General features: G+C 41.5%; 1 protein-coding gene across 1 annotated transcript; it reads right to left on the reverse strand.

Moving 5' to 3' along the window:
* Positions 1 to 4,177: 4,177 nt before the first annotated feature.
* LOC116273593 (FACT complex subunit SPT16-like) lies at positions 4,178 to 27,601 on the reverse strand. The gene is made up of 25 exons (XM_031662740.1): positions 27,472 to 27,601; positions 25,960 to 26,130; positions 24,119 to 24,271; positions 23,470 to 23,616; positions 22,907 to 23,058; positions 22,058 to 22,230; positions 19,917 to 20,007; positions 17,496 to 17,569; positions 17,253 to 17,365; positions 15,875 to 15,940; positions 15,670 to 15,765; positions 15,471 to 15,586; positions 15,232 to 15,385; positions 14,644 to 14,771; positions 13,469 to 13,604; positions 13,237 to 13,363; positions 12,808 to 12,926; positions 12,183 to 12,308; positions 11,328 to 11,440; positions 10,938 to 11,013; positions 10,229 to 10,398; positions 7,139 to 7,268; positions 6,418 to 6,547; positions 6,207 to 6,284; positions 4,178 to 5,529 (listed from the first exon to the last, which is right to left on the reverse strand). Exons 2-25 carry the CDS (start codon positions 26,092 to 26,094, stop codon positions 5,384 to 5,386), a joined length of 2,949 nt encoding a protein of 982 aa, XP_031518600.1. The 5' UTR covers positions 26,095 to 26,130; positions 27,472 to 27,601; the 3' UTR covers positions 4,178 to 5,383.

Genomic DNA, 27,601 nt, shown 5'->3' on the forward strand with positions numbered 1-27,601 from the left:
CGATCTTGGCTCACTGCAACCTCCACCTCCCAAGTTAAAGTGATTCTCTTGCCTCAACCTCCCAAGTAGCTGGGACTACAGGCACCTGCCACCAGGCCAGCTAATTTTTGTATTTTTAGTAGAGATGGGGTTTCACCATGTTGCCCAGGCTGGTCTTGAACTCTTGAACTCAAGCAATCCACCCTCCTTGGCCTCCCAAAGTGTTGGCATTACAGGCATAAACCACTGCACCCGACCCCCTTACTATAATTACTATACTTTCTTTCTTTCTTTTTTTTTTTTTTGAGATGGAGTCTTGCTGTTGTTGCCCAGGCTGGAGTGCAATGGACCGATCTCAGCTCACCACAACCTCTGCCTCCTGGGTTCAAGCGATTCTCCTGCCTCAGCCTCCCTAGTAACTGGGATTACAGGCATGTGCCACCACGCCTGGCTAATTTTGTATTTTTAGTAGAGACGGGGTTTCTTCATGTTTGTCAGGCTGGTCTTGAACTCCCAACCTCAGGCGATTTGCCCCCCTCAGCTTCCCAAAGTGCTGGGGTTACAGGCATGAGCCACTGCGCCAGGCCATATAATTTCTAAACTGGTCTTCCTGCCACTGGTTTCTTCTACCCCATTTCCATCTACTATAGTAAATGTTTCTACATAATAAATTTGATCACTGCCTTCTTCTTAAATCCTTTTACAGTTTGCTATAGATCAGCATGTTTTAAAAACATTTGTATTTGAATTCCTTTAGTTGGGACTGCGCTGTCCAGTCTTCACTGCTCCCATTACCTTACATACCTGGGATGTCACCTGTCTTATCTGCTAGGACCTTTAGACACTTAAGATTATCCACTAGACCAATGTTTTTCAAACTTTCAGTCACACCCCATTAGTGGATGTGAAATTGAATTAGTAAATCACAACAGAAATTTGAAAAATGCAAACCGAAACTGTGGGAAAGAAAACAGGAATTAAAGGCCGGGTGCAGTGGCTCATGCCTGTAATCCCAGTACTTTGGGAGGCTGAGACAGGTGGATCACCTGAGGTCTGGAGTTCGAGACCAACCTGGCCAATATGGTGAAAACCCATCTCTACTAAAAATGCAACGCCTATAATCCCAGCTACTCGGGAGGCTGAGGCAGGAGAATCGCTTGAACCTGGGAGGCGGAGGTTGCAGTGAGCTGAGATCATCACCGTACTCCAACCTGAGTGACAGAACAAGACTCTATCCCCAAAAAAGAAAAGAAAAGAAAACAGGAATTAAGAGTACATTGCACATATTGTTTTGTGAAACTTGTTTTATGTAATGTTTAATGAATCATGATATAAAATTATTCTTTTGCTGATCATTATAAACATTTTTTGAGGAATACTCCTTCTCAGACCCTAAGGGTTATGAAGTTCAAATGTTAGATAAGATTCTTCATTATATTTCCCTAATATCTTTCCAGCTGTGATCCTGATCAAGTTATTTACCCTTTTTCCTCACCTATAAAATGGGAATAACAGCAATCTCTATCTCATAGAGTTGTGAAGATTAAGGAAGCACTTAAATAAAGGATTAAGATTAAGAAAAGGGCTTAGGGTAGTGCCTGGCATAAGGCAAGTAACATATCTTTGTGGGCTATTTTCCGACTTACTCCTATCCCCATTCCTAAAGATGCTATGTTCTTCCTGACCTCCACGCCATTTGTATGTGCTTAGGGAAAATCCCCCTAAGACTTTTCTAGTGACCTCAGAATCCTAAAAGTCAGTGAATGCTTCTCTCTTTTTTTTTTAATAATTAGTAGAGAAACTTAGTCATTTCCTCATTATGGCCTCCCTTTCATTCAGGCTTTAAACATGTTGGTCTGCTTTTAAAAGCAAAACTCTTGCTTTCTATCCCTATAGCTACCTTCTCCCCTATCACTTCAAAAGTCAGCTTCTTGAAATACTTGATCAGTCCGCAATAGTCTGTATTTTTGAAAACTGTTTTTAAATTTTTTTGAGACGGAATTTCACTCTTGTTGCCTAAGCTGGAGTGCAATGGCATGATCTCTGCTCATGGCAATCTCTGCCTCCCAGGTTCAAGCAATTCTCCTGCCTCAGTCTCCCGAGTAGCTGGGATTACAGGCATGCGCCACTATACCTGGCTAATTTTGTTTTGAGACAGAGTTTTGCTCTGTTGCGCAGGCTGGAGTGCAATGGAACGATCTCAGCTCACTGCAAACTCCGCTTCCTGGGTTCAAGTGATTCTCCTGCCTCAGCCTCCCAAGTAGCTGGAATTACAGGCATGCACCACCACGCCTAGCTAATTTTGTATTTTTAGTAGAGACGGGGTTTCTCCATGTTGGTCAGGTTGGTCTCGAACTCCTGACCTCAGGTGATCCACCTGCCTCGGCCTCCCAAAGTGCTGGGATTACAGGTGTGAGCCACTGTGCCCAACCCTGTCTGTATTTTTCTACTTGCTGCATCTCCATTCCACTTTACTCCATGTTTTTACCAGTTTTCCTAATTGACAAATCCAACTGGTTTTATTACTCATCCTGACTTTTTTCTTTTTTTGAGAGTCTCACTGTCATCCAGGCTGGGGTGCAGTGGTGCAATCTTGGCTCACTGCAATCTCCGCCTCCCGGGCTCAAGCAATTCTCCCTGCCTCAGCCTCCCGAGTAGCTGGGATTACAGGCACGTGCCACCACATCCAGCTAATTTTTGCATTTTTTAATAGAAATGGGGTTTTCCCATGTTGTCCAGGCTGCTCTTGAACTCCTGACCTCAGGTGATTTCCCTGCCTCAGTCTCCCGAAGGGCTGGGATTACAGGTGTGAGCCACCGCTCCCAGTTGAACATTTTGACTGCTTATCATTCTCTAGGTGTTCTGTTTCTTTTGGAGGTTTCTTTCTTGTCTATTCTTAAAATTTTGGAGTCTGTTGAATCCTTGGTTTTTTTTTCTCCACATATGCCCTCTTCCTGATTACATGAACTCTTGAGTTTTACAGTCTAGAAATCATCTCAAATATAGGTTTCTAGACCAGATTCTAAATACAATCTAGACTTAGAGCAGACTCATAGATATCACCACTTGTATCTCATATGTCACCTTGGTACCTCAAACTCCCTTGATTACAACTTTGTACCTTGTGTTCCCTCTTACCCACCATCTTGTTATGCAATTTAGAATGGCCATCCTTGATTCCAAGCCATTCCTCATTCTAATCACAAAAATTGTTCACACTTCTTAACATTTTGAATCTGTCCCCACCTCTCCACTCCATTGTACTTCAGACCTTCATTCATTACTCTCCTCTTCCCGAATTACTGCAATATCCTAACTACTCTCTCCGGTTTAACTTGCGTCCTCCTTGAGTGCATTATCCAAATAAGAGTTATGTTCCAAGATCCCACGTAAGAACAATCACTTACATCTTTAGTTGAAACCACATACCTTGTAAGACAAACAAGGCTGTTTATAACGTGGCCTATGCAGGCTCATTCCTGCCACTCCTTGCAGTTTGCCAAACTCATATTATTCTCATCTTGATACATTAAGCATCTTTTACTTTCTAAAGACTTAGCTCACGAATTATCTCCAGAAATCCTTTTCCAGTTTGTCCATTCTGGTGCAGGTGCCTCTTTATGTGTTTCCAAAGCAACTTGTGCTTTCATTTATTATATAGCACCTACATACTGTATCGCAATGACCTCGTTTTCCTTTCTCCTTCACTAGACTGAGTCCTCGCATGAAATGGGCTAGTAAATTCATTCAGTGTCCCCAGTACTTAACCCGACAAATACCAGGTATCAAAGTGTTTTAACTGAGTGATGCTTTTTCCCTTTCCCAACAGTTGTTAGCCCTGAAGATCTGGCTACCCCAATAGGAAGGCTGAAGGTTTCCCTCCAAGCAGCTGCTGTCCTCCATGCTATTTACAAGGAGATGACTGAAGATTTGTTTTCATGAAGGAACAAGTGCTATTCCAATCTAAAAGTCTCTGAGGGAACCACACTAAAAAGTCTCTTATAAAGTTAACTTGCTGTAACATGAACTTGGTTTACTGTGATGTCTAGTGTCTCTCAATCTAATGATGAAAGTTTAGAATGATGAAAGTTTCATTTGTAACACTAGCTAGATAAAAGCATTTTTCTCCAATGCCTTAGCACTTTACCAGGCAGGAAGCAGGTGTGCTTTCAGGAACTGAAAACCGGTCACAGGTGAATTTACAAAAACAAACAACAACAAAAAAAACCCACAGTTTATTCATCTTTTAGTTCTTCCAAAATTGAAAATATCAAGTCCTACTGCTAAGGAGAAAAAACAAACAAACATAAAATCCGTGACCCCTCCCCCCTTCTCTTAAAGTCACAGAGCACGGAAGGAACTGCAGTGGGACAGGTGGGTGCAGAGAACCAGAAGGGGAGGATGGCAAGATAAACTCCCCAAATACTTGAAAAGCTGTTCAACAGAAACTGTGATAAATACAGGACAATGCAAGACAAAGTTAAAATAAGGAGCAGCAGTGCTGAGAGGCTGTGTTGTAGATATGGCCTCCCTTCCTCTTCTCTTTTCTTGTCAGGGTATTCTAGGCCCAAGGCATGACTTGTCCCTTCCAGATCTAAATGTTGACTCCTTTGAGCCTTCCTCTAGATTTCACTAGAAGCAGTACATGAGGCACAACCTGATATAACTTCCTTGGATATATCAGAAAAAAAAGAAGACAGTGGCAATTTTGCCTTCTATCATTGTACCATGTGTGCATTCGTATGGAGAAAATAACCGAGCCAGGGAGTATCACTGCTTCTTATGTCTTCCAAGGCAGCAGATACACCTCAGAATCTGCATGAGGCAAGAAAGCAGGAAAACTCAGATGAAGGCACCAGCCCAATCTGCCTCACTAGCTCAAGTTGTATGATTTATCACAACCATCAGGAAATTTCCAAGAACCTGGAGTATTGCAAAGATAAAACTTAAAAGAGATGTGAGGAAGGTCATGGCAGTAGGGTAGGTTGGAGGATTGAATGTGCTGGTCAAGAACCATGATACGGGTAATTAAGGGTCACCTTGTACCACTGTCTTGGAAATACAGCTTTGAGACACCAAATAGTAAGATGTCAGAAGCCATCGATGTCCTGGCAGAAGGTGACAGGAAGAGAGAAGAATGAAACAATATTTATTAACAGCGGGAGCCTCCTCCTGTCTTCAAGAACACCTCCTCCCTTGCCATCTGAATGGGGCCATTGGCACGTGTCCTGGTGGGCCTGGAATTCCCCGAGTAGATTGGTCCACACAAATGGCCCCCTAAACCCATAAACACAAATGGCAAAACTTCAAATGAAAACAAAAGGAAAAATACAGTTTCTATGTCATGTAAAATTTTCAGGGGTTGGCTGGAGGAAGAATGGAGCTCAGGGCCAAAGTTCAGAAGTTACTTCCTCTTTTTCTTGGGGGGTGCAGAGCTGTGTCTGGAACCACGGTTAGAGCCACGGCCTGAACTGTGCACAGATGCCTTCCTCTTCCGGCTCATACTTCGACTCTGTTCTTCTTCTTCCTCGTAACGACTTTCTCGGTCCGCTAAATAGAAAAGGCGTTATTAGTTAGAGATAGGTAGGCTTTAGGTACCTAGTATTACTGGAGAGCATGAGATAGCACAGAGAATACACTTTGGAATCAGACCCAAGTTTTAATATTGGACAAGTACTTTCTGAACCTTGGTTTATTTACAAAAGGGAGAATTATTTAAGGGTTAAATAAGGTAACCTACGAAAAGTACCTATTCCCAATGATTGGAACACAGCAGTTAATATTTATTTCCTTTTAAGCTTTAAACGTTTGTTTGGGGTTTGGCTTCAGAGTAACTAGATTAGCATTATAAAGACATGCCTAATCTGGAAGAAGTCTAGCAAAATTAAAGTATTATAGGATTTAGGTTTGGAAACTGAATAGGCTAATTCTTGAGTATTACATGAATATGTGGCTATCACTGCTATAGGAAAGATGGGGGCTTGCGCAGATGAAAACAGCATCCAGTTAGGTAGAGCACTGCCCACTGGAGAGTATGGACACATTCCACCCCTCATTTTCTCCTTCAGTCAATGAAGTTGTATCTGTGGCTCCAAATCAGTTTTATAGTGTTCTTTTGTTACTTTCATTACACCATCAATACTAACACCTCAAGATACTGAAATGTGTTAGAAATTTGTGCATAGACACATGAATAAATAGAATAAAAACAACAAATTTTTAAAAACCTTTTCGGGCTTCTTCCTCCAGTTCATCCCAATCCTTTCCACTCTCTTCTTCACTACCCAATGACTCCTTAGAATAGTCTGGAAGAAAATTAAGCATTAGTCATCAGGCGGGAACAGAATGGAATGACAGAGTTCTTAGTCTAAAAAAAGTAGCTTTCAGAAACGACATTAGATGAGGAAGCCAGGACAAACTTTTCTCTATAAGACTAACCTGACTCTTCTGCTTCTGATGAATAATCTTCATCACTGTCCTCCTCTTCCTCTTCATAGTCATCTTCTGAAGGATTAAAAGTCTCATCTTCAATTTCAGACTCTGAATCCCCTTCTTCAGCATCACTCCCCTGGTGAGTTAGAGCATCATACTGATTTTTTTTTGACATTTACCTTATCAGTGAATGAATTCAGCCCACATAGTATACCAGTATTTACATGAAGAAAACAAAAGCAAAAAAATCTGAGTGATTAAAAGATAAAATGACTTGTTTAAAATCAGTAGTCAGGTGCAATTGTTATTTTACTATTACTATGTATTATTACATTTCTGAAAAATTCACGTTAGCCTTCCTCACCCAGGGAAATTAACAACAGAAAGACTTTCTGTATTAATGTATCACACAAACATTAAGTGGACAATTTTTTTAAAAATACGTTTTGCAAAATGCCCTGGAGGATTTTTTCCCCAAATGCTAAGAAATTCATTTGAGGAAAAGTTTTTGTAGTTTCCAAGAAATCTTGTCAGGAGTTAGTTACCACTGTCCAATCAACTTATCATTTACCTGTAAAACAAATTTGAAGAAACAATAACATCAAGTGGTGTTCAGAGCTTCTCCCAGATGGCCTAGTTCCTTACGTGCTACTTATATGCCATTCTAACTGAACAAATGATAGTGGGCAACACTATGTACCAGGAAAGAAACCCCACACTCACGCACCTCACCCTCAGGCTCCAGGAAGGACCAGCCACCTTGTTCGAAGAAGCCCTCAGGGTCATCAACAATGGTCTTCATGATTTTAGTCCAGTTGAGGGACTGTACTCCTTCTGTGTACTTCAGGTCACAGGAACTAAGAGAAATGACAAAGTAAAATCAATCTTCTGTATTTTCCGGGAGCAGAAATTCTTTTTTTTTTTTTTGAGACACAGTCATGCTCTGTCTCCCAGGCTGGAGTGCAGTGGTGCAATCTTGGCTCACTGCAACCTCTGCCTCCCGGGTTCAAGTGATTCTCCTGCCTCAGCCTCCCGAATACCTGGGATTACAGGCGTGTGCCACCATGCCTGGCTCATTTTTGTATTTTTAGTAGAGACGGGGTTTTGCCATGTTGGTCAGGCTCATCTAGAACTCCTGACTTCAGGTGAATCACCTGCCTCAGCCTCCCAAAGTGCTGGGATTACAGGTGTGAGCCACCGCGCCCGGCCTGGGAGCAGATATTCTTTGCACTATGCCACTAGAGCATGTCGCAATGGCTGCTATTTGATCTCCTAGAGCACTAGCCCTCACAACAGACCAGCATTCCAACTGAAACAAGCTTTCTCCTTCACCTGAGTCTGAGCTCATCCTCTCCCATTTTCTTTCTTTAATACCAATTTCCCTATTCTTCACTTAGTCTTCTATTCACCCATCTTTTCTGTCACTGATTCCATTCTTATTTCCAAGTAGTCATAACCACTTCTGCGATTCTGTTTTTCACTACTATAGTTAAGAAACAGGGACAATTTTCAGCCACGTGTGGTGGCTCATGCCTGTAATCCCAGCACTTTGGGAGCCCAAGGCAGGCGGATCATGAGGTCAGGAGATCGAGACTATCCTGGCTAACATGGTGAAACCCCATCTCTACTAAAAATACAAAAAATTAGCTGGGCATGGTGGCACGCGCCTGTAGTCCCAGCTACTTGGGAGGCTGAAGCAGGAGAATCGCCTGAACCTGGGAGATGGAGGTTGCAGTGAGCCGAGATTGCGCCACTGCACTCCAGCTTGGGCAACAGAGCCAGACTCCATCTCAAAAATAGTAATAATAATAAAAATAAAAAAGAAACAGGGACGATTTTCAATGGCCCTAGCCTTTCTTCTTCAACCTTCCAGTGCTTTCTTATGTGTTGTTTTTTTGATGCAAGATTGGTATGAAGGTAGGAATAAATTTTTTTTCCCCAGTACCTAAAGTGCCCTGTATTTAGACAATGCTCAAATGACTTTCTCTTACTCATTTCTGTTGAGGAGAGCTGAATCAGTTAAGAGTAGGTAAGAAGAAAAAAACCAAAGAAATGACAGTAGTAAGGATAACAACAACCAACCATAAAATCTGCCTGAGAACCACTGGCATAAATCCACTTTAGACAATATACACAGAAATTTCTGCTTCCAGCCATGATGGAGTAACACCCACTAGATTTACCTTCCCACCTTAAACAACTACAAAACAAAATACGAAACAACAGTTTTCAGACATCGGATAAAAAGCAGCACAAGACCATAATCCCTGAAAGCAGGAAACAAGGGTTAATTGAACATTTGCCCTAGTTTTCTGTCTAGAGGCGATTCCTAATCTGCCATGCAGGGAGAGAGAACCCAATCAGAACCTGATGGTCTCCAGGAACTGAGACAAAGTAGGATTTGGGAAGGTTGAGACAGCTAGAATTTGTGGAGAAGAGTACAGGAAGAAAGAATTTCCCAGAGAGAAAGCTCCAGAGATCTGCAGAGGGGTCCCCCTCAAGTCTTTGGTGGAGGGATGATCTACACATTCATGAGAAAACTGGAACTGCATAAAGCAGTATTGGATGGCAGTAGGCCAGACAATTCCCAGTCTCACACAGAACTAGAAGTAAATCCTGTTCCAGTGGATTTATTTCCATCACCTTTCCACCAGCTTCAGCAGAGACCTCACAATCCACAGGGCATCAGGCAGACTCTGAAGAGTATTGCCTCGTAGTAAGCCCAAATACTCAGAAGTTTTTCAGTGAAACTTTTGAAGGCTGTTCTAAATCCACACCAACAGACATTTGAGAACAAGCCTTGAAAGATCAAACAGAATCCCCGGGCCGGGCGCGGTGCCTCACGCCTGTAATCCCAGCACTTTGGGAGGCGAGGGTGGATCACGAGGTCAGGAGATTGAGATCATCCTGGCTAACACAGTAAAACCCCATCTCTATTAAAAATACAAAAAATTAGCCAGGCATGGTGGCAGGCGCCTGTAGTCCCAGCTACTCAGGAGGCTGAGGCAGGAGAATGGCGTGAACCCAGGAGGTAGAGTGTGTAGTGAACCAAGATCGTGCCACTGTGCTCCAGCCTGGGCGACAGAGCGAGACTCCGACTCAAAAAAAAAAAAAAAAAACCCCAAAAAACAACAAAAAAAGAAAGATCAAAAAGAATCTAACTAACTTGACTGCATCCCAGAATAACCTCGTCTCTAGTAAAAAAATGAGCTGGGTGTGGTAGCACATACCTGTAGTCCCAGCTACTTGGGATGCTGACGTAGGAAGGTTACCTGAATCCAAGAGTTTGAGGTTGCAGTGAGCTGGGGTTGTACCACTACACTTGAGCCTGGGCAACAGAGTTAAGAACCTGTCTCAAATCACAACCACCACCACCACAAAATATGTAGAAAATATAAAGATGATGGGTGAAAGCAGTAGAAAAGCATACTTAAAAAGCTATTGTAAATATGCTCTACATTGACTGGGTGCAATGGCTTGTGCCTGTAACCCCAGTACATTGGGAGACCGAAGTGGGAGGATTGCTTGAGCCCAGGAGTTTGAGACCAGCCTGGGCAACACTGAAAAAAAAAAAAAAAAGATCGTAGATTTTGATTTTCTTTGTGTTAAGTATGCATAAACTATTGTTGGGAATTCAAGAGAAAGTGAACAGCTCCGTTATCTAATAGATCTCAGGTTTTCAAGTCCTGGTCTGTAACAACCAAAAGGCAGTCTCACCTTAAGTACATCAGTAGATTTTATGCACAACACACCACATTTAAATTCTATAATACAGGGTTCATGGGATAAATGGGAGACTGATGGCAGATTTACTTACTTCAACCATTCCTTGATGGGGTCAAGAGAGGCTACAGGAATGGCATTGATCATGGTCACTTTCTTGCTGTAGTCCTTGTAGACAATTACCATATCAAAGTTCTTCAGGTGAAACTGGACCCGCTCAAAGTGAATCAGCTCTACTTCATCCAGTGTCACCACAAAAGGTGGCTGTCAGGGAGAAACTGAAATATTAGCATATAAATATTTTCCCCAAAGCAATAATATTTCAAGTAACTTTCACGATCTAAATTACTATATAAAAGATAAGTAAGCTGTTTTTGGGTTTTATTGAAAGACTGAAGCAGTACAACATACTGAAGCCACAGAAATACGATCTGCAAGATCAAAAATCATCCCTCAAGGAGAATAAACTCAAGGAAACTATGTGAAAAACTATTTAAATAGACATTATCCTAAAAAAAGAAAGGGAAAAAAAAAAAGAGGTTCTTGCTTTGTTGCCCAGACTGGTCTTGAGTTCCTGGCCTCAAGTGTTCCTCCCACCTTGGCCTCTCAAAGTGCTGGGATTACAGGGGTGAGCCATCATGTCTGCCCTAAAGAGACTTTAAATAAAAGTATCATTTGTTCAATGAGTTTTAAGTCTAAGTAAATATCAAAAGTGAAAATCACAATAATTAGGATAAAGAACACCTATCCTCCTTTATTTTCTCTAACAATGTTTTTACTAAAAGAGGGTAAGAAACACTCACCCATTCCGTAGCATTTACCAGCGCACTACTAGTGGGTTGAAGGAGGCAGGTACTCCTATAGGGAGCTCCATTAAATCTGGAAGAGAGAAACTTTTGAGATTGAGCTCATCACAAGAGAGACTGCTGCTGCCACAACAAACTTCTTCCCTCTCCCGATTCCAAACAGCTCCAGCATACTCACTGGAGACTCATCTCCAGAGGAAGCCTCTTAGAGTTAGCCACTCACCTAAACCCTTAAACATTTTCAAGAAGAAATGGATGTCTCAAAGATTATTAGTCATAGGAAAAAAGGATATGACATGTTAAATTATTATTAAAGGAAGAACAATTTATTGTACCGAAAGGCAGACCAGTGAAACTTCAGACCAAAAAGATGATGAGATATGTTACCCCAAGTCCCTAAAAGGCACTTCAAATTCCAGTTCCTCCTTAGTTAGAGCCTCTACTTTCTCAATGAAATTTTTAAAGGCTGTTTTCAGTTTGTGCCTCATTTCTCGTTCCATCTGTAGAAAAAAAAAAAAAATCAAATATAGCCATCACATTTGTTAATAGTACCTCCCCTCAAAAAGTCTGAAGTGCTTTTGTGCTTAAAAAAAAAAATTTCAGCTTTTAAGTTCAGGAGTACATGTGCAGGATGGGCAGGTTTGTTACACAGGTAAACATGTGCCATGGTGGTTTGCTGCACAGATCATCCCTGAAGTGCTTCTGTAATCCTTCATTCTCAACTATGAAACTAACATGTACATATACCTTATTTAAGGCCACCATGCCATTAACTGTCAAGCTGAGTCTGCAACCTAAGCCTAAACTATTGTAATACACCATCTCAGCAGATACTTGAGTTGTTCTGCACAGATTCAGGGTTGTTTATTTATTTTTTGAGATGGAGTCTCACTGTCGCCCAGGCTGGAGTGCAGTGACGCTATCTCGGCTCACTGCAACTTCTGCCTCTTGGGTTCAAGTGATTATCCTGCCTCAGCCTCCCGACTAGCTGGGACTATAGGTGCGCACCACCACACCTAGCTAATTTTTATATTTTTAGTAGAGACGGGATTTCACCACGTTGGCCAGGCTGTTCTTGAACTCCTGACCCTCAGGTGATCCGCCCATGTTGGCGTCCCAAAGTGCTGGGATTACAGATGTGAGTCACTGCGTTGGCCCAGGTTGTTTACAAAATGCAATCCCTGAGCTTGGATTTGGCCTCATCCTCCCTATCCTGCAAATACAATACTAAACTTCACAAACCTGCTCAGCATAGAGGTCATCTCGGTCATGCATATGCTGATGTTTCCCCAAGTCTGTGGTTATCTCTCCCACTTCTGTGTAGAACTGCACATCCGTGTGCCGCTTCTTCCCAAACATGATGGCATTCTGTTGGCATAAAACGGCAAGAAGACAGAAATCAGAAACACAAAGGTACCTGTGATGGAAATGGCAGTGATCCAAACTTGGGCCTCCACAGCATGCATGCAAAAATAATTAAACCATCCCTGGTGTTATCATAAATAATGATGCTTGGGAATGTGAAGCAGTGTACATGTGAAAAGGTGCTGTGCTCCTACTTATTATAGGAACTTTGGAAATTATGCTGCTAACAAATCTTATCTAAAGCAAAACCTTTTTATTTTAGAAAAAGAAATCTGGAGATCTTGTATGTTTTGCTGGCCATTATATAACACACCAAAGGAACAATCATGCTTATGAGCACCTTCTAGATGCCAGGCCTTGTGGCCTTGAGAGGCATTATTTTATTTAATCCTCTTAATGTTCTTATGCGAAAGGTGATTTTTTCATCACTATTTTCTAGGAAAGAAGCTGAGCGAAATGAAGTGTCTTGCCCCAGAGCTCATGATTATGTAGAAAGGTGTACCTTGAGGTGAAAGTGCAACACAATAATCATTTCTCCATCGCAGGGCTGGAACAAAGCATGCTTAATATTATTGTACAAAATATCCACCTTGTCTCCTCGAACAGATGTGAAGCGAAAGCCTGGGGAAAAGAATGAAGAAATGTCAAGCAGTGTAATTAGGTTAGGCCAAAAGGCACTGCATCTCTTCTGGCTGATTTGCACAGGGTCAGAGGAAACATCAACAACTGTATAGAGCTTTCCTTTCCTTCTGGCCACACAGCAGTAAAGGAGATTCCTCCCAGCATTTCCTTGTCATACTTTGTTAGCGCCATGCTCTAACCAACTGAGCTAACCGCCGATGGCTCTTTGTCAAACTTTATTATCTGATCTGTCATTCCTACAAATGTGCCCCTGAAGACAAAGCCTAGGTATAGGAGAGATCATCAATACCATTGACATGGGCCTCCAGTGAGCCTTGCATCCTCTTTTGGGCAATATTTGGGCGAATGTATAGATCTTTCAGTTTGGGATTACTCCGGTTTAGATTGATCACCAGTGAGTCTTGTTTTACAATGCCCTAAGCAAGAAGAAAATTAATGTGAATTGTCACATATCCTTACAAGTCTCCAAAAAATACATGTCCTCCTTTGTGTAAGAATGTTTTGTCTGTGTTCAGGCTCACCTCCTTCTCCTTCTCTTCAGCTTCTCGAGTTTTATAACGTTTCTGTACTTCTTTAATAATTCGGAAAGCATTCTGAAGGTTCAAGGCTGGTACTGTCTGTTCCCCAGGTGCCTTAATATTTGATGCTCGGTATGTACTGTAGAAAACCAGCAGCATTTATAGTGATTTATTTTTCAGGCCAGGGAAATTGTACTGATTTACTTTATCTTACAGCCAGCTTAATTTCTACTCTTTTTTTTTTTTTTTTTTGAGACAGGGTCCTGGCTCTGTCACCCAGGCTGGAATGCAGTGGCCCGATCTTAGCTCACTGCAACCTTCACCTCTTGGGTTCAAGCCATCCTCCCACCTCAACCTTCCAAGTACCTGGGATTACAGGCACACACCACTATGCCCAGCTTTTTTTCTTTTTTTTTTTTTTTAGCAGATACAGGGTTTTGCCATGTTGACCAGGCCGGTCTCGAACTCCTGGCCTCATGTAATCCGCCTGCCTCTGCCTCCCAAAGTGCTGGGATTACAGGCGTGAGCCACCATGCATGCCCATTCCTTCTTTTTCTTAAATGGAGTATATTACAAACAGCTAGTTCATTGAAGTGGGGGAAATCACATTTTCATTTTTCAAATCTGGCATAACATCCCCAAATTATCCCATTTCACACCATGAAATCATAGAATCCAATGTGGCACCAATTTTCTTGAGGATTCAATTGTAAAATACGTTTATTATTTTTAACACTTATTTGCATAACTATTTTTTCTGAGATAAGGTCTTGTTCTGTCGCTCAGGCTGGATGGAGTATAGACAAGATCAGGGATCACTGCAGCCTCAACCTCCCAGGCTCAAGGGATCCTCCCACCTCAGCCTCCAGAGTAGCTGGGTGACGGGCGCACACCACCACGCCTGGTTAATTTTTTGTTTTTTAGTAGAGACAAGGTCTCACTATATTATCCAGGCTCAAAGTAGGTTTAGTAAATATACAATATCTTCAAGAAGATTCTAAATTGGGATCCATTCTGAAAATAGTACAAAGTCAAGAAGGCAATCTGAAGTAAGTCCCAATGAGGAAGGCTTTGACATTTACTAGGTAGGGAAAATGCAGCACAGAGAATGAAATGTTTCTGAGAGTAACACTCCAGACAAGATGAATCTGGGTGTGACTATTTTCTTGGGGACTCACATTTCCTTGACAAAAGTCGCTTCAGGGTTAGGAAAGATGTTGCCTTCATTCCTGCCCAGAGCACTGCCTGGGCAATAAAAGTTGATTCGCAAGTAAGTATAATCTCCTTCCACGGACATACTTATATTCTGTTCAAAGGAAAACCATAAAAAGTAAACAGATTTCTTTCCTAGAGATTAGTAGTTACAGCAATGTTAAAATTAAGTTAGAAGTTACAAGTTGACTGCTCTTAACCTTAATCTAAATCTAATAAACTTACACATATCTTTTTAATAACGAAGTATCTTTTCCCCCCAAAAATCTCTGAATTCTCAAAGTACCTTGTACCATGAATACAACTACAAGCTAAACAATGCTTAAATGAAGTTGAAAAAAAGATAGGCAAATTATGTTTACAGACTAGTTTAGCTTTCTACTAAGTGAAAAAAACTGGAAGAGGAAGGAGAATGACAGGACAAGAGGGATGTCAGTCAACTGCACAGAGTCTGAAGGAGTGGGAGACATGATGAATGCAGATTATTTATGGCAAATACAATTACTATTTTAAGAAACAGTTTGGATGAAACCTGATGCATTGAATGTTAGTACCTTGATTGTGGCAATGTGAAAAGGTGTTGCAATGCCAAACACGGGCATTATTACAGTCTCATATTTCTTATCGATGTAGATCTTCATTTCCCGAATATGTGGTTCCTTAGGCATCAGAGATGGGTTTTTATAGGACACATTAGATTTGCGAGCTCTGGAGTGGGATAAAAAACAACTGAGAAATTTCTGCAGTCACACAGAACCCTCAGATAATCTCACTGCTCAATGAAAACTCTTACTTCTGAATCTGCTGTTCTCCCTTTTGTTCAGTCAGTCGTCTCTTTGCTTCTTCATTGAGTTGAGCCGCTAGTTCTTTCTGATGTGCTCTTCGCTTCTCTTCTGCAGTCATTTCGTTCTGGTGAATGGAAAATCCAATTTATCACAACATGTGAGCCATATGATAGATGAGATCAACGTAATTCAAAACAGTAAACTCACTCTTGTTCTTTCTGTAAGTAATGCTGCCCGAGAACCTCTTCCCAAAAGGTCCTCTGCCTCATCTTTCTCCTCCTCCTCTTCTTCCTCATCTTCATTCTATGGAAAAAGTCATAATCAAGAAATGAAATTTTAATTATTTTAGCCAATATTATTTAACTTCTTTATATCCTAAACTTCCTATACTACTTATCTATCTTTTTCCTACCTTTAGGAAAATCCCCACATTCTTCACTTTCTTCTTCACAGAAGTGAGAACAGTAGCTGGGCCATCCTAGAATTAAAAGGAGAATGAAGACATATTATTTAAAAGAGGCAATTTCATTTTCTAACCTAGTAAATGGCTGGGCAATGCTTTGAATCTTTTGGACACTAAAATGTTTGACAATGGAATAAATAGTTTTTATCCTTCTAACCTCTAACCTCTTGTCAGGAGCTACAATTTGTTTTTTCTCTTTTTTTGAGCAGAGTTTCACTCTTGTCAACCAGGCTGGAGTGCAGTGGTGCGATCTCAGCTCACTGCAACCTCCACCTCCCGGGTTCAAGCAATTCTCCTGCCTCAGCCTCCTGAGTAGCTGGAATTACAGATGCGCACCACCACGCCTGGCTAATTTTTGTATTTTTAGTAGAGCTGGGGATTCACCACGTTGGTCAGGCTGGTCTCAAACTCCTGACCTCAGGTGATCCACCTGCCTCGGCCTCTGGAAGTGCTGGGATTAATGCGTGAGCCACTGCACCTGGCCAGGAGCTATCATTTGGGAGGCAACATTGGGTAATCGTTAATACAGGTTTGATTTGAAGGCTGGCTCAGTTGCTTTCTAGCTCAGTGACATTTGGCAAGTTACTTAAACTTGTCTGTGCCTTCAATTTATCTAGTAAATGGAGGTAATAAGAGTATCTACTTCACAAGGTACTATTTCAATGAATTAATGTAAACTGCTTAGCTTATGATAAAAACACTGAACTACCTGTGCTCATTATTATTAAAAATCAGTTCCTGCTGAGGGAAAGAAGTTAGTCACAAAAGACCACACAGGGTATGGCTGAATTTATATCAACTGCCCAGATATTTAGCAAATCCTTAGAGAGAACGTAGTTTAGTCACTGCCTAGGCCTGAAGAACCAGTGGGGGAAGAGAAGGGGGATACGGAGAGACTGCTAATAGGTTCAGGGTTTTTTCCTAAGGTGATGAAACTATTTTCAAATTAGATTGTAGTGATGGTTACACAAATGTGAATATGCAAAAAATCACTAAATTGTACATATTAAGTCAGTGAATTGTATAGTATGTGAATTGTAGCTCAATAAAGCTGTTTTTAAAAAGAAAAAAAGAATCAGTTTCATTATTAGTATTAGTTCCTGATATTATCAAGGTTCAAGCCACAATATGACAATATGATTTAATGGTTTAAATCACTGCCTGTACTTGCGCTACAGTCTCTATTCCTAGCTGCATTAGGTTAGGCTGTCACATGGATTCTTCCCCTTAGCTAGCATTTAACAAAGCAAGAAAAAAACCACAGGGTCCACAAACGTGCCTCAAAAGTTAGCTCATGAAGACTCCAAAGTTTAGAGACAATACACACCTCATCCACAAGCACTGTGTCACCAATAAACAGGGCATAGGTTTTCTCTTCTGGCTTTTTCCCCTCCTTGTTAGTCAGGTCTGAGAATCCTAAATTGATGCTGAAAACCATTCCTAAAACAGCAAAACAAGGATTGGTCTGTGGCTGTGACAATACGGAGAGGTGTAAGACATATGCCTAAAAGAAGATAAAGCTAAAGGAAATAAATCACAAAAGTATTTTCTTATTGTATGTGAAACTTACCTTTCTTCAGTTTGTATTGATTTTTACTATTGATTACTAGGGAGCCTTCACGGAATTCAATTCCCATCCCAAATCTGAAAAGAAACAGATAAAAATCAGCAAAAGGCTACAGATCTCTAACATGGATCAAGTATAATATGTTCATTTCAACTTTCACAGTAAGACAGGCAAACATGTTTGAAATGATTTACCCCTGCTGACCGCTCAGTTAGAAAAGAGGATTCAAAGACAGTCTTTGGCCTCTAAATATGCTGTATAATCCCATGGTGAAAAATAATTTCCTAATTGATTATATCAAGCCTTTTAAATTTTAGCTTATTTGCCCACATTTAAACTTTAACCTTCTACCATAAAATCAAGTCAGTAGTATTCCTGTAAACAACATAGAAATTATTAAGGGCTACATTACTAAGACAGTAATAACCAGATTAAAAGGGGCAATTTTTAGTGGAACATTGGTAACCAGATTCATAAGACTTGGTATATAGGTATATATTTCCTCTTCTCCACGAGAGAAGTCTAGAAACTATATACCACAGACTAGTTTTCATCTAAAGAGAGTGCCTACATAAAGCTTTGTTTCCAAATATGTCCTTTGTTCTATAACACGTTATTAGGTATTTCTAGGTGTTCAGTGATAAAATACATTTGAGAAATATACTGGATTTGAAGGGGTGTCCTGCCCCTCCACACCTGTGGGCGTTTCTCGTTAGGTGGACCGAGAGAATTGAGAAAAGAAATGAGACACAGAGACAAAGTATAGAGAAAGAAAAAGTGGGCCCAGGGGACCCGCGCTCAGCATACAGAGGACCCACCGGTCTCTGAGTTCCCTTAGTATTTTCTCTGAGTTCCCTTAGTATTTATTGATAATTATCTTTACCATCTTAAAGAAAAGGAAGTGGCAGGATAATAGGATCATTATAGGGAGAAAGTCAGCAGTAAGACATATGAATAAAGTTCTCTGTGACATGAATAAGTTTAAGGAAAAGTGCTGTGCCTTGATATGCATATGCAAACATCTCCATAAATCTTTTTAGTGCATAAAGAGCAGCATTGCGCTAGCAAGTCCCGCCTTTCGCCCTAAGGCGGTTTTCTCCTTTCACAGTAAACAGAACACACAATCGGGTTTTATATGGAGATGTTCCATTGTCCAGCGATGGGCAGGAGACAGATGCTTTTCTCTATCTCAACTGCCAACAACTGCCAAGAGGCCTTCTTTCCTCTTGTACTGGTCCTCCTCAGCACAGACCCTTCACGGGTGTCAGGCTGGGGGACGATCAGGTCTTTCCCATCCCACGAGGCCACATTTCAGACTATCACATGGGGAGAAACCTTGGACAATACCTAACTTTCCTAGGCAGAGGTCCTTACGAGGCCATATTTCAGACTATCACATGGGGAGAAACCTTGGACAATACCTAGCTTTCCTAGGCAGAGGTCCCTGCGACCTTTGGCAGTGACCTTTGGCAGTGTGCGTGTCCCTGTGTACTTGAGATTAAGAGAATGGTGATGACTTTTAACCAGCAAGCTGCCTTCAGGCACTTGTTTAACAAAGCACACCGTGCACAGCCCAAAATCCTTTAAACCTTGAGTCACCACAGCACATGTCTCTTGCAAGGACAAGGTTGGGGGTAGGGTCACAGATTAACAGCATCTCAAATACAGAACAAAATGGAGTCTCTTATGTCTACTTCTTTCTATATAGACACAGTAACAGGCTGATCTCTCTTTCTTTTCCCCACAGGATTGAATAAACAAACAAACTCCTCCCCAACCCAAAAACAATAATAAAAAAAAAAAACAGCCAGGCACAGTGGCTCACATCTCTAATCCCAGCACTTCGGGACATCAAGGTGGGAGGACTGCTTGAGCCCAGGAGTTCAACACCAGCCTGGGCAACAGAGCGAGACCTTGTTTCTACAAAAAATATAAAAATGAGCTGGGTGTGGTGGCACGTGCCTTGGATTGGTCCCAGTTATTGAGGGTGCTGAGATGGGAGGATTGCTGGAGCCCAGAAGATCTAGATGCAGTGAGGCATGACTGCGTCACTACACTCCAGCCTGGACAGAGTGAGACCCTGTCTCTAAATAAAATATTAGGGTATCTCAGAGTATGTAAGTTGCAAATGTGCATGGAGAGAGAAAATACAGTATGTATTAATATTTCCTAACATCTGTAATTAGATCCTGGAACACCTGTGGGCTGGACCACCACACTGGTCTAGAAAAATCTCTCTTATACACTTGGGAGAACTTAAATCTGTCTCACTTGCTCTGATAACATCATGTGCCTGGCACATAGTATAGTTTGCTAGTCCATAAATGTTGGCTGAATCAATCAATTAGCCTAAAGAAATCAGACTGACCATTGACAGTCTAATTGAAAACTGACTCAAGAATGACAATACACATCATGGCATACCCTAGGTTTTTGGTAATTTTGTTCAGCAGCTCTGGCTTCTGCTTTTTAACCACATCCATGACAGCGTTATATACGTCACATATCTTCACACCTAATAATAAGACAGAAAGGAGATATTAAAGTATCTTTTAGAAAAAACACTCAGTAACATTTTGAAATCAAAATTTACGTCCCCTAAAGCAGTGTTTCTCAAAGTGTGAACTGAACAGTCCACTCACTCTTTTTTTTTTTTTTTTTTAATTTGAGACAAGGTCTCACTCTGTCACCCAGGCTGGAGTGCAGTGGCATGATTACGGCTCACTGAAGCCCTGACCTCCCAGACTCAATGATCCTCCCACCTCAGTCTCCCAAGTAACTGGGACTACAGGCACATGCCACTATGCCCAGCTAAATATTTTTTGTAGAGACATGGTCTGCCATGTTGCCCAGGCTGGTCTCAAACTGGGCTCAAGCAATCCTCCCACCTTGGCCTCCCAAAGTGCAGGAATTATAGTGTGAATCACTCCACTTGGCCCCCTTCTTTTTTTTTTTTGAGACAGAGTCTCGCTCTGTCGCCCAGGCTAGAGTGGAGTGCAGTGGCGCGATCTTGCTTCACTGCAAGCTCCGCCTCCCGGGTTCACGCCATTCTCCTGCCTCAGCCTCCCCAGTAGCTGGGACTACAGGCGCCCACCACCACGTCTGGCTATTTTTTTGTATTTTTAGTAGAGACGGGGTTTCACCATGTTAGCCAGGATGGTCCTGACCTCGTGATCCACCTGCCTTGGCTTCCCAAAGTGCTGGGATTACAGGCTTGAGCCACCGCGCCTGGCCCCATTCTTAATCATACTATTTGAGAATCGCTAATCCAGGAGGACACTGGAACACCAGTTGGTCTTAATACTTTAAGAGTTGATAAACGGTATCACATTAACGTTATTATACATTTTCAAAAACAGATCCTTGTGGTGGGCCTGTTCCATTTATCACTAAATGGGTGAATTACTGTTATGAGAGCTGTGGCCTTAATTTTTCAGGATCTAGACTATGAATGGGTATGTCAAGCTAAAAAGTAGTCCAGATATAGTGGCCTCAGAGGGATCTTTACTAAAGTTCCAACAGGACTTTTTTTTTTTTTTTGAGACGGAGTCTTGCTCTGTCGCCCGGGCTGGAGTGCAGTGGCCGGATCTCAGCTCACTGCAAGCTCCGCCTCCCGGGTTTACGCCATTCTCCTGCCTCAGCCTCCCGAGTAGCAGGGACTACAGGCACCCGCCACCTCGCCCGGCTAGTTTTTTGTATTTTTTTAGTAGAGACGGGGTTTCACCGTGTTAGCCAGGATGGTCTCGATCTCCTGACCTCGTGATCCGCCCATTTCGGCCTCCCAAAGTGCTGGGATTACAGGCTTGAGCCACGGCGCCCAGCCCCAACAGGACTTCTTAAGACCGATTTAGAGATAATATGGAAGAATGGTGTCTGGAAGCTCAGTATCCTTCGTATTGTTTTGATGCAGGATTAACATTATATATCCTGTTGGTAGAGATACTAGTTCTCAGAACTTTCTATAACTAAGGAATAGTAATAAGGCCAAGGTATTTTGTGAAGATCTGGACATAGAGGGCCTAACAAGTCAGAGAGGTTTCTATAAACATCAATGTAAACCACAATGATCACTCATACCTGAAAGAAATGCAGATTCAAGACCTACATGCTAGGATGATTCAACATTTCTAAATCTTATTCTGTTTTTAATATGACAGCCTCAGAGACATAAACATAACACTAATGACATTTCTTTTTTGAGACAAGGTCTCAACTCCATTGCCCAGGCTGAAGTGCAGTGGCGCAAACATGGCTCACTGCCGAGGTACAGTCACAACTCACCGCAGCCTTGACCACTTAGGCTCAAGTGATCCTCCCCAACCTCAGTCTCCTGAGTAGCTGGGACCACAGGTGTGCACCACTATGCCCAACTAATTTTTTCATTTTTAATTTCTTATAGAGATGGGGGCCTCATTGTGTTACCCAGGATGGTCTCGGACTCCTGGATTCAAACAATCCTCCTGCCTCGGCCTCCCAATGTTGCGATTACAGGTGTGAGCCACAGCTCCTGGCCAATGACATTTTTGTGACGTAACTTCTAAACCTCCTTTTCTAAGGCACCTCACCATGTCTTAATTCCTTCAGCAGCTCCTCTTGAAGCTGGAGTAAAAAGTTGTAATTTTCTTGAACTTCCTGAGAAGGATCAACCATCAAAGTGCGAACAAGGTTGGAGCAGTAAGACTTGAAGCGAATACCCATGGCACAAGTGATGGCCCCAAAATGCATATGATTCTTGTCACTAGAGACCAACAAAGAAAGAAAACATTTCATTACCAAAACTAGCGAAGTCTTTGGTTATCAATGGGACACGGTATCAATAATCATTACTTTTCCCTGCTATATCCTAAAGCTGTGGCTGAATAAGGACCTAAACTTTTTTTGTGTTTTGTTTTAAATAAACAAACCAGTTTAATAAAGGCTCTAGAGTAAAAGTCAGTGACCAAAACTTTCAGGATAAAAATTCAGTGAGAAAGTGAGTACTGGATTATAAAAATGCAAAAGATATACTGAATTGTATCCATTACAGTCTAATTGTGGGGTTGTGAGGAGTCACTTATCCATCAGTCCTCTATGAATTGTGAGTTGTAGTTAGTCTTAAATATAGATAACAGAGACTGGAAAGGGTAAGTGTGTGGGGGGGGCAGGCGAGGATGAAAAGAAATGGATTACAAGGTACAAACATAAGGTAAGATAGAAGGAATAAATTCAACGTTTGACAGCAGAGTAGGGTGACTCTACTTAACAAAAATGTACTGCACCTGCGTGATGGACACCCAAGAAAATGACTTGGTGACACTATACATTATGTACTTGTAGCCAAATTTCAATGTACCCCACAAATTTGTACAGATTTTAAAAAAAGAAAAAATAGGCTAAAGTCAAAGCGCTATATTATGAAGTCTTCATATACTTACCTCACCACACTGAACTTGAGATTATAGTTGCCACCACTCTGAATGATAGGAGGGTAACACATTTCCACAGTAGAAGGGTCTGCCCCAGCAAGGTATTTTTTCTCTTCAATGGCCTTTTCCACAGACTCAGCCAGTTTGCTGTGTCGAACTTTCTGTAAGAGCATCCAGAAATAAAGTAACACTTACTAGAGGGTAGCAAAGCGGGGTGTGTGGACACTATGATTTGAAGACAAAATATATCCTTGTATAAGGATGATATAAAAAAGGTCTTACGAAATGGTTTATGCACCAGGCAATATATTGGTATGCAGGCAAAACACATTTTGGAGAACAGTATGTAGGACCTACAGCTATTCCTAGGATTCTCAAGTAAAATAATGGGTTACCTCAAGAAAACATAATGCAGGCTTACCATTATTTTGAAAAAGAGATGACGTAATTACCACCAACTTAAGTGTCAGTCTTAATTTCAAAGGAAGTGGAAGAACACATCAACAGATTTGCATGATAGACTTATTACTGCTTCATTAAAACACTAAAAAGACCCTCTCATCTCCATTTACCTCATCTGCATCAACTATTTCCATGACTCTTTCCTTGAAGAATTTGTTGAAGACTTCAGAAGTGATGCTGGCTGCTTTCTTCATTAGGTTGAGCTCCCCATCCTCCTTTACAGCGATGGTATATGCCACAACTGCACTGATATCTATCTGCAGTCAAAGTGACAAGAGTTTCTAATATGCAAATATAGAATTACAAAATAATGCATCTCTCCAATTTGAATATTATCAGTGATATTTCTGTTACTTAGCAAATGATTTATCACTGGTTTGTAGAATATTCAAATATTCTCTTCTTGAACTGAATTAAACATTTGAAATAGCTCTTTGCCAGGTCACTGTGTGTAGTACAAGAGGTGTTAAACTAATGTACTACTTAAAATGTAAACTGCCCTCTCTAGATGTTTTTGTAAAGGCAGATGGAAGAAAGGCAGGGAAAGAAATTTTGTTTCCAACTCTAAAGTGGCTGGACTATCTCCTGAAAGTCCCATCTACTGGCTGAAAAGTAAAACTGGCACACTGCTCAAAGGGGATAAAATGTGAACAAACATACAGGTTTCCCAAAACAAACGTCCTGCACTATCTGTTATGGAAGCCCATCACATTTCTGTCTTCTCAACTCTTGATTTGCTACTTTCCAGTAGTATCTTACTTTGTCAAAGCCTTCTTTGTTGAGGCAGTCATTCCAGCTCTTCATGAACTCTCCAGGGAATTTGTCTTTGCTGAACACTCCAATCTTCTTTCCATTCTTGCTTTCTTTAATGGCTTCAATCATTTTGTCAAAGCTACTCTTATTACTTTCATTCTGTCAGTGTCACAGGGAAGAAAAGGGGTCTGTTAATTAGACACGTATGTTTTACCAATAACAGGCAGAGGAATATTCTAAACTATGGAAAAAATAAATTCTCCTCCCATCCCCACCTACTTTTTATTTTTAAAGAGACAAGGTCTTGCTCTACTACCCAGGGCAGAGCACAGTGGTGTGATCACAGCTCACTGCAACCTCGAACTCCCAGGTTCAAGCAATCCTCCTGCCTCAGCCTCCCAAGTAGCTGGGACTACAGGTTCATGCTACCATGCCTGGATAAATTTTTTTTTTGAGACAGACTCTCGCTCTGTTGCCAGGCTGGAGTGCAGTGGCGCAGTCTACACTCACTGCAACCTCAGCCTCCTGGATTCAAGTGATTCTCATGCCTCAGCCTCCCAAGTAGCTGGGATTACAGGCGTGTGACAACATGCCTGGCTAACTTTTTATATTTTTAGTAGAGATGGGGTTTTGTTATCTTGCCCAGGCTGTCTTGAACTCCTGACCTCAAGTGATCCACTGCACCCAGCCTTCCTGAATAATTTTTGTATTTTTTGTAGAGATGGGGTTTTTGTCATGTTGCCCAGGCTCATCTGGAACTCCTGTGCTCCAGTGATCTGCTCACCTTGGCCTCTCAAAGTATTGGGATTACAGTCATTAGCCACCATGCCTGGCCCACTTGTAAGATGCCTTCCCATCTTTTTTTTTTTTTTCTTTTTGGGAGACGGAGTCTCGCTCTGTTGCCCAGGCTGGAGCGTAGTGGTGCGATCTATGCTCGCTGCAAGCTCCGCCTCCTGGGTTCACACCATTCTCCTACCTCAGCCTCTGGAGCAGCTGGGACTACAGGTGCCTGCCACCACGCCCGGCTACTTTTTTTGTATTTTTAGTAGAGACGGGGTTTCACCACATTAGTCAGGATGGTCTCGATCTCCTGACCTTGTAATCCGCCCACCTCGGCCTCCCAAAGTGCTGGGATTACAGGCATGAGCCACCGCACCTGGCTGATGCCTTCCCATCTTTAAGGAAGATTGCAATATACCAAAAGTGAGCAAAACATTTCTTTAAATATTTTTATATACTCAGGTGAAAGTGCTGCCATAAGTTGACCAGACTATTCCTTTTTTTAAGAGAAGGGGTCTCACATTGCCCAGGCTGGTCTCAAACACCTGCGCTCACTCAAGCAATCCTCCCATCTCAGACTCCTGAGTAGCTGGGACTACAGGTGTGTACCACCACGCCTGATACAACTATTCTTTTTCTTCAGGAAGTTAAGAAACTCAAACACATAAGTGAACAATATTCTGAGAAAACATCCTATGTTAGGTGGGCAGTATGACAAAAAAAAAATCACGTTTGATAAAAACTGGAAATGATTTATATCTAAGTTTCCTTAAGGATATTTAAGGTTATTTGCTCTAATTAAGGCACACAGATGAAAACAAGTGTCCTCAAGACTGGACACATAAAGTCAGTGTTCACCAGAATTTCACAGCCCATTTGTTTTGCTGCAGTACTGATAGGATTACTGAATTCTTTTCTTCCTAACAATGAAGACGTGACAGAACTTTGTAATTACAACAACAGCCACCTATAATTTCCCCTGCACATTCTTTCAAACTCCTATAAGGCATTTCCGTTCATCCCTTTTGAAGATTCTTCCACATTTATAACACATTATTAATCCTGACCTTTTCTCGTATTAGCAGTGTGATGGCAGGGGCTCCATTAGCATTCTCATTGCCCTTAGTGTTGGCAATCTGTTTCAAGAACTCCACTTTTTTCTTGCTGGCCATAAAGATGATCTTGTCATCACAAAAGACCATGATAGTATCAGTTAGTTCGTAACCAAAGAGCCACGTCTATGGAAAAAGACAACAGTGACAATGGCATTTACAGATAGAAAAATTAATGCACTCATACAGATATACAGAAATACTTATATAAAAAAATAACATGTCTGAGATTAACTCCAAGGTAATCAGGCTGGGGAGTCTGGAGTGGACACAAATTAAGCAAGACTGGCCAAGAGTTGACAATTTATCAGAACAGGACAATGGGGTTCAATGTATTATTTTCTCTACGTTTATATGCTTGAACTATCTATAATTAAAACCATCAAATCAGTTGAACAATTTATGTTTACAGGAACTATATCAATATTTAGTAAAACAGAAATGGTTAAAACAAGGGACAGAGTGATACAGAACCATGTGTTACTACCTCCTCAATTACCAGTTGCCTACCAATTATTCATTTCTCCTTCTCAAAGAACTGACATTTTTAACTGGGGATACTGCCCAGCATGAAAACTCTATTTCCCATCCTTCCTTTCAGGTAAGTATGGTCATTAAGATCAAATTTTGGCCAATACGTCAAAAACGGAAGTACTGTGTGCAGCTTCAGCAAAGTCTTCTTAAAAAGAAAAGGTGGCCTCCCATTTTCTTCCCTGTCTCTATCTTTTTGCTTGGAATGTAGATGAAACACCTGGAGTTCTAGAAGCCATTCTGTACCATGTGCCAGAGGGCTATGTTCTTTGGGTAGCAGAACAGAGAACTGGAAAAAGCCTGGGTCCCTGAAGACTATACATAAGGAAAAGAATATTTTGCTTAACTCGCTGTTACTTAGGTTTTTGTGTTATAGCAGCTAAATCCATATTAATTGATACGAACACTTCTTTTTCCTTATGTCCTAAACCACTGCTAAATCCAACTGAACTTTATGTGATGGTGAAAATACCATTTATTTGCTCTGTCCAATATGGTAGCCACTACCGAGTACCAGAAACAGCTGATGAGACTTGAGAAATTGAAATTTTTTAAAATAAGAGACAGGGTCTCACTGAGCTGCCCAGGCTGGAGTGCAATGGCATGATCTTGGCTTACTGCAACCTCTACCTCCTGCGCTCTTGCCATCCCCCTATCTCAGCCTCCTGAGTAGCTGGGACTACAGGTACACAGCCCCACATCTGGCTAATTTTTTTGTATTTCTTGTAAAGACAAGGTTTTGTCATGTTGCCCAGGCTGGTCTTGAACTCCTGGGCTCAAGCAATCCACCTACCTCGGCCTCCCAAAGTGCTGGAATCACAGGCATGATCCACCGCACCCAGCCAGGAATTTAATTTTTAATGTGGCTACCATACTGAACAGTGAAGCAGATAATCCAACAACTCTAAGGGCTAAAAATTGCTGTAAATCTCTCACCTGTAAGGCAGTTGATTTGGCATAAACAATTTCTTCATCAACACCCACTGATACAACAATGGCATCAACGTTGGCATACTCATCTTCTCCTTTCTGAAAAGAGTGGGTAATTGTCACTTAATTTTCACAT

Source organism: Papio anubis, unplaced genomic scaffold (assembly GCF_008728515.1).
Source record: "Papio anubis isolate 15944 unplaced genomic scaffold, Panubis1.0 scaffold927, whole genome shotgun sequence".
NCBI classification, from domain to species: Eukaryota; Metazoa; Chordata; class Mammalia; order Primates; family Cercopithecidae; genus Papio; species Papio anubis.